The 6,657-nt window shown below is 55.9% G+C and overlaps 1 protein-coding gene across 1 annotated transcript in view; it reads left to right on the top strand.

Moving 5' to 3' along the window:
- The window catches only part of HPCA (hippocalcin), a 7,943-nt gene that overhangs the window by 489 nt on the left and 797 nt on the right, over positions 1–6,657 (top strand). Inside the window, exon 2 of the mRNA XM_008063990.2 lies at positions 2,115–2,513. Within this exon, the coding sequence (XP_008062181.1) occupies positions 2,136–2,513 (378 nt within the window). The 5' untranslated portion in view covers positions 2,115–2,135. The remainder of the gene's footprint in view (positions 1–2,114; positions 2,514–6,657) is intronic.

The raw sequence follows: 6,657 nt of genomic DNA on the forward strand, positions 1-6,657 counted from the left end.
CGGGAGCGCCCCCTCCAGGAGGGGCCGGGCGCCGGGCGCTCTCCGCGTGCTGGAAGGACTGAGGCGGGGGCTCGGGGCCAGAGCTGGGGGAGGCTCGGAGCGGTTCCCGGGGCGGGTTTCTCGGTCGAGCTGGGGGCTCTTCCCGTTTTGGGGACTCGAGGTCTTTGCGGGGACAGCAGAGTCTTCTTCCACCTGGGAGGGGCAACTCCGAGGGTGGCACGGAGGAGGGGGCACTGGAGGAGCTCGCCGGCTCCGCGCATCTCTCTGCCCCCGCCTCGGTGACCCAGTTCCTTGGACCTTGAGGAGGGGAGTGAGGGACACACTCCCCCACCACGGCCCTACGCATTTCCTCAGTCCCTTCCCACACACTTGTGTGGTGGGTCCTCAACCTGGGGCAGAAGAGAGGGCTCTAGAAAGAAAGGGCACCAACTTACAGTAACAGGCACGTGACACACTACTGAAGACACACGCAGGTTCCCCAAATGGCCACCGGGCACATTCTCTTACACTGCAACGGGCGCATACCGGATCACATGCACATATAATGCACACACACAGACATGGATGAAACACACGGGAAGCAAATGCCATGCGGAGACCAGGGGCAGGCATCATGCATGAGCACACATGCCCACTCATGTGCACAGAGCTTCGCGCACATGCACTCACCAGGACCCCCCGCCCCAAGCTGGAGGGGAGGTCACCAACACTCATTCCTACATCCCTGTCCAGAACTGCCTGGCTGGCTTTTCTCCTATGCCTTCCACTCAGCCTCCACACTTTAGCCTCCTGCATGGAGGGAAGCTTCAGGACTAGATAAAAGGTACGTGTGGGGAAGGTTGGATGGGTGAGGGGTCTCCCCAGCAAAGGGGCCCTTAGCTGATTTGGGAAAGGCTGCAGCTCCCTCTCCTGGGACCTTGCAGCACCCCTGGGAAAAGAAAGAAAAATGACAAGGGTGCCTGAAGGTCCCACGTGCAGCTGGCCATGTGAGAGGTGGCGGCATGTGAGTTGGCGTGCGATGGCATGTGTGAGACATGTGGGGTCGTGGGCTGGTGTGTCTTGGTGCACAGGGGATGGGAATTGCGCGTGATGCCATGTGTCAGTACGTGTGAGTCGTGGAGCAGAGGGAATGTTGTCAAGTGAAGAGGCACGGTGACCCATGAGCTGGTGTGGGCTGGTCCGTGAATGGCAGAGGGGCCAGTGTGTAGATTTGGCTAGCTGGGTGACATACTTGTTATCAGTACACATTCATTTGCGTAGTTTGTGCATGAGTTCTGTGGTACGTGGGTACCTGTAAGTCATTTTATTTATTTAGCACTACGTAGTGCTTATCTATGCAGGCATGGTTCTAAGTATTTCACATATATTAACTAACTTAATCCCTGCAACAACCTATGAGGTAAGTACTTTTATTACCCCATTTTACAGATGAGGCAGAGACAGATTACAGGACTTTTCCAAGGTCACATAGTTGATAAGAGAAAGAGCTGGGATTCAAACCTAGATGATCTGGTTCTGGAGCCTAGACTCACACCTGCCCCGTGCTGCCTCTTGTCAGGCATGCCTGTGGGGGAGGGACCAGGGCAGGGTCTGGACTGCAGGTGTCTTTGGTGCGCAGGCAAACGTGAGGCAACGAGGGAGAGCAGGCAGGAGGGAAAAGGACCGGAAGATCTTTCTGCACCTCTGTGGGCAACCCTGGGAGTCAGCCCTGTCCTGCCATGGCTGCATGACCTGAAGCAGGTCGCCTCTGTTCTCTGAGCCTGCCTTCTCAGCTGGACAATGAGACTGACCCCCATACGTCCCCTTGCAGTAGGCACCGGTGATGACTTAGTGGCCGTCACTGAGAAGGGCCTGAGCCAGTGCAAACTCCCTTCCCTTCCTCCCTCTCCGGGTCTGCTCCCCAGGGCAGTGTGTGGCCTGGGGGGACGGTGTGGAGCACGTCCCAGAGCAGGATGCCAGGGTGTAGGCTGCGGGACATGGGGCCAGCTACTCTCTTTCACTGGGTCAAGGGAGAGGCTGGGATGGTTGGTGTCAGGGACCCTTCTGGCCTGACATCAGAGGGCCAGGCGGGCCTGACCACCCCTCTCTGTCCCTTGACCCCTTCGGGGGCCCAGGTGGGACTTGGCTCGGTGGCCATGGGCAAGCAGAACAGCAAGCTGAGGCCCGAGATGCTGCAGGACCTGCGGGAGAACACGGAGTTCTCGGAGCTGGAGCTGCAGGAGTGGTACAAGGGCTTCCTCAAGGACTGCCCCACGGGCATCCTCAACGTGGACGAGTTCAAGAAGATCTACGCCAACTTCTTCCCCTACGGCGACGCCTCCAAGTTCGCCGAGCACGTCTTCCGCACCTTCGACACCAACAGCGACGGCACCATCGACTTCCGGGAGTTCATCATCGCGCTGAGCGTGACCTCGCGCGGCCGCCTGGAGCAGAAGCTCATGTGGGCCTTCAGCATGTACGACCTGGACGGCAACGGCTACATCAGCCGGGAGGAGATGCTGGAGATCGTGCAGGTGGGCCCCGGGCCCCTCGGAGCGCCGGGCGGCCGGCAGCGCACCCACCCCCCACCCCCCACCCCTTTTATCCTCCCAGCAGGCCTTGCGGGCAAGCGGTGGCCGGGGCCATTCTTACAACCCCTTTTAAAAAATGGTGTCTGTTGAGGAAACTCCCATATGCCCTTCCCCAGATGCACCAGTTAACATTTTGCCACAGTTGTCCTACCACCGTGGGTGCTCACGCCTGCGCGGGTGTGTAATGCTCTGCTCTCTCGTTCTGCACAATGGCCCTTTACCCCCGGAATCATCAGGATATATTTCCTAAAAATAAGGGCATTCTCTTACATAACCCCTAATGTGATTATCAAAGCGAGGACGTTTAACATGGAAACAATGTTATTATCTAATCTACCGACATATTCCAATTTTGCCAACTGTCTCCATAATGTTCTTTATGGCATTTTTGGCCCTGGTTCGTGACCATGCATTGCGCTGGTTGTCATGTCTCTCTACTCTCCTTTAATCTGGAGTTGTTCCTCAGCTGTTCTTTATCTTTCAAGCCTTGACATTTCTGCACAGTGCAGGCAAGTTGCATCTTATTGATCTTCAGGAGGAAATGGGTGCTCAGAGAGGTAAAGGCACATGCTCAAGGCCACACAGCCTGTGAGTGGGCCACCTGGCTCCACCATCCATCCATATTCCATCTGGAGACTCAGCCACCATCCAACTAATTAATTGAGGGCCCACTAAGAAGCCTTAGTCTAGACTGAGGTGCTTATACCCATGAGCTCAGTGCATCCTTACCACAACCCATTGAGGCTCAGAGAGGTGGAGTGACTTGCCCAAGTCACACAGCATGTAAGTAGAGTCGTACTCAGGCTGGCCACCACTCAGAGATGCCTTTTGAGAGGGCTCTGGACTCCCAGCTGGGAGGTCTGGCTTCCAGTTCTGGAATTAGCCTTAACGCTTAGGTTACTTGTCTGCAAAACGGGTACAGTGATAGTGATCTCATGAGATCTAAGGACCTGATAAGAATGTCCGTTGTTAGTACAACTCTAGTGTACTGCATATTAACTTTCTTTCAAAAACTTGCCAGAGCACCCGTCACCTCAGCCCAGCATTGAAGACAGTCAGGGCTCTGGTTCTATTTTACCGATCCAGTTCCTTGCCTGCTTTTTCTGAGCCTGTACAGGTTTCTTCACCCATCAGGTGGAGGTGTTAAGCCTCTACCTCACAAGGCTTATGGTAGGGACAGAGTGAGACAGGGACTTTGGTCGAGGGCCTGGCAAGTCACTGGTGCTTGGTAAATGTTAGCAACTGTCCGTTATTGTTTTCTCCTCTGCACATCCTTTGCTCTAGCCAGAACAGCCTTTCCAGCATCCCTAAAATGTGCCCTCACCAATCCTGCCATGCAGCTTTGCATAAGCTCTTGCTCCCTTTCCTTCTGGTCCCTCAGGTCTGCTGACTGCTCCCCCTTCCAACCCACCCAGCCCCTGCTGGGTGACTTTGGCTTCTCCTCTTGCTAAGGGTCTGGGTCTGCTCTCTCCAGCTTGGGTAGAATGGGCTGCCCTGAGATGTGATGCTGTCCTTATACCTATGGCTGGAGGTTGGGGAAAAGCCTTAATGTTTGTCGCTGTCTCCTGTGGGCCAGGTATTAATTCTTTAGTTGCTGGATGTTGGGGGAGTTCTGGGGGTCCTGATGGAAGGGCAAGGGTAGCCAAGGTGGTAAAGGATCACCCAGGGACTGAGTGGATACCAACCAATCTGGAGGGGTGTTTATGTTCTACCACCTAGTGTGGTTCCACTGGTGTGTACTGGTGGTAAATTTCAGTCCTGCTGGTGCCACCTTGCCCAAGGCATCAATCAAGCCAGCATCATTCCTTGGGCGTCCTCAGGACCTTTTTCTGGTTGGTGTCTGCTATATAGGTCCTGGCTTCCTTTGTGGTGGCCTGGCAGCCCCAGACAGCTGGTGCAGACAGAGCTCTGCAAATCTTAGTGCCTGATTAATGACAAGTCGGCTCCAGTGAAACCATGAGTGAGCAGCAATTCCAGACAATTAATTAGGAGACCCAGGAGAAGGGTCGTCACAAAGGGAGTGGTCAGCCTCTAAGTCACTTACCCCACTCTTCTCAAGACCCAGTGCCGTGCCGGGTGGTGGACACACTGAACAGAAAGAGACTGTGCCTCTTGGGGCTCCCACTCTGATGGGGAGACAAATGTACAGGCCACACTGACCAGCTCGCTGACAGGGGTATGAAGGTGTTACCTGGGAGCCAGGGGACTTGGTGGCAGGGAAGACTTGAAGGCATAGTGGTTGAATAATGACTATAATGTGAGCTGCTGTTTACTGACCACCTATTCCAGCCAGCTACTGTTGCAACTGTTCTGCCCACGTAATCTCATTTAATCCTCTAGCCGATCTTCATGAGGGAGATAGGATTACTCCCATTTTACAGATGAGGATACTGAGGTCCATAGAAATTAAGTTCTGTCCAAGGCTACACAGCATGTGAGTAGTGGAATTAGGATGCCACTCTGGTCCATCTGACTTCGGAGCCCCTGGGGTCATCACTATGCTACACTGCCACGCATCTGTGTACAGCAGTGAAGAGGGAGTAGGTTCAAATCCAGCCTCTGCCATCAATTCCCCTTCCAAGCCTTGGTTTCTTATCTGGAAAATGGGGATCACAATACTTGCTCTTCAGGGCTGTTGTGGGTGTAGAAATAGTGCATGTGAAGTACCTGGCACATAGTGGGTACCTGTAAATGATAGCTGCTATCACTATTCTAGACCTAGACTGTAAATGCTGGGGAATCTGGAAGACCCAGGGTGTTCGGTTGTTGGCAGAAACACCCTGGCATGGGAGGCCCGATGGTGGAGGGGTCAGCAGTGGGCAGACTGTGAAGTGTATGAATGTCAAGGACCGAATGGATGGATTTGGTAGCGGCTTTTAAACAGGGAGTCCCTGCCTGGTGCCAGGCACTGTACTAGGTTCTGGGGATATGGGCACTAGCTGGATGCCCATGTTCTTCATCTGTATGGTGGGCACTAGGAACAATCCTGCAAAGACATAACTACTTCCAGAAAGGTATCTTCAGAGGAAGAGCCCAGGAAGCTCTGGGTGCTTAGGACTCCCTGATCCAACCTGGGTCGGAGAAGTCCTTGCTAAGAAAGCATTTTGTAAACAGCCTCCGGGAGGAGTGGGAGGCAGCAGAAGGAGCGTGGGGCAGCAGCATCCAGAAGGAGCTGGGTGCCCGGCGGGCCCGGAGGGAGGCCTGTGTATGCTGGGAGCGAGGGGGCGGCGTGTGGGGCTGGGGACGTAACAGTGGAGATCCGTGTTTGGAAAGAGTGTTCAGAGACAGGGTGGGGAACACCCCCGAGGGAACGAGGCTGGAAGAGACCAGCGCGGAGGCTGAAACCGGATCTGAGGCAGGAGAAGTTTATGGGATGGGAGAAGAAGGGAGGCTTCCTGGAGGAAGTGTCTGCTGGGAAAAGCTGGGAGATTGAGGCAATAGGTCCAATCCTTGAACTCCAGGGCACTGGGACCCAGGCCATCCGGCAGGCCAAGCCCGACGTGCTCTGTCCATTTAGCGCCAAAGCCCTCCTTCGCATTGCCTCGGAAGCGCCTGCACGTGGTGGCTACCGCCCTCGGCCCAGTGGAGGCCCAGGCTGTCTCTGCCTCCGGCAGATGCTCATTTGCATTTGTTTGCATAATGTTCCCCGCCCCCCGGCCCAGCTGCCTCAGCGCGACTCTGCTCCCCCTGCTGGTCCCAGACTGCACCACAGCCCAGTGCCGCCCCGTCGGCCTGGCGCCCCCTACAGGCGATCTAGCGCGGGCAGCGCTGGGGCGGGCGTTCCTGAGTAGCAGCGCTGGCTGGTGATTCCCCCCAGCCTGCGCCCCAGCACGAGCTCCTGAGCCTGGCGTTCTCGGTCCTTCGCCATCTGGGCTCCGCTGTCTTTCAACATTTCTCCTGACCCTGTGCGCCCCAAATTCTCGGTGCCTACTCGGGGCTTTCACGCCGCAATGCCTCTGTTCCTCCCCCACCTAGACCTCCAAGGAATTCGGTCAGGGCCCGCTCCCAGGACCCCCTCTTCTGGGACGCCTTCCCAGACCTCCTTCCGCAGCCCCCAGCTCCCCGCGCCCCCCGACCCCCACTGCGC

Source organism: Carlito syrichta, unplaced genomic scaffold (assembly GCF_000164805.1).
Source record: "Carlito syrichta isolate Samal-C Ts95f unplaced genomic scaffold, Tarsius_syrichta-2.0.1 Scaffold307172, whole genome shotgun sequence".
NCBI classification, from domain to species: domain Eukaryota; kingdom Metazoa; phylum Chordata; class Mammalia; order Primates; family Tarsiidae; genus Carlito; species Carlito syrichta.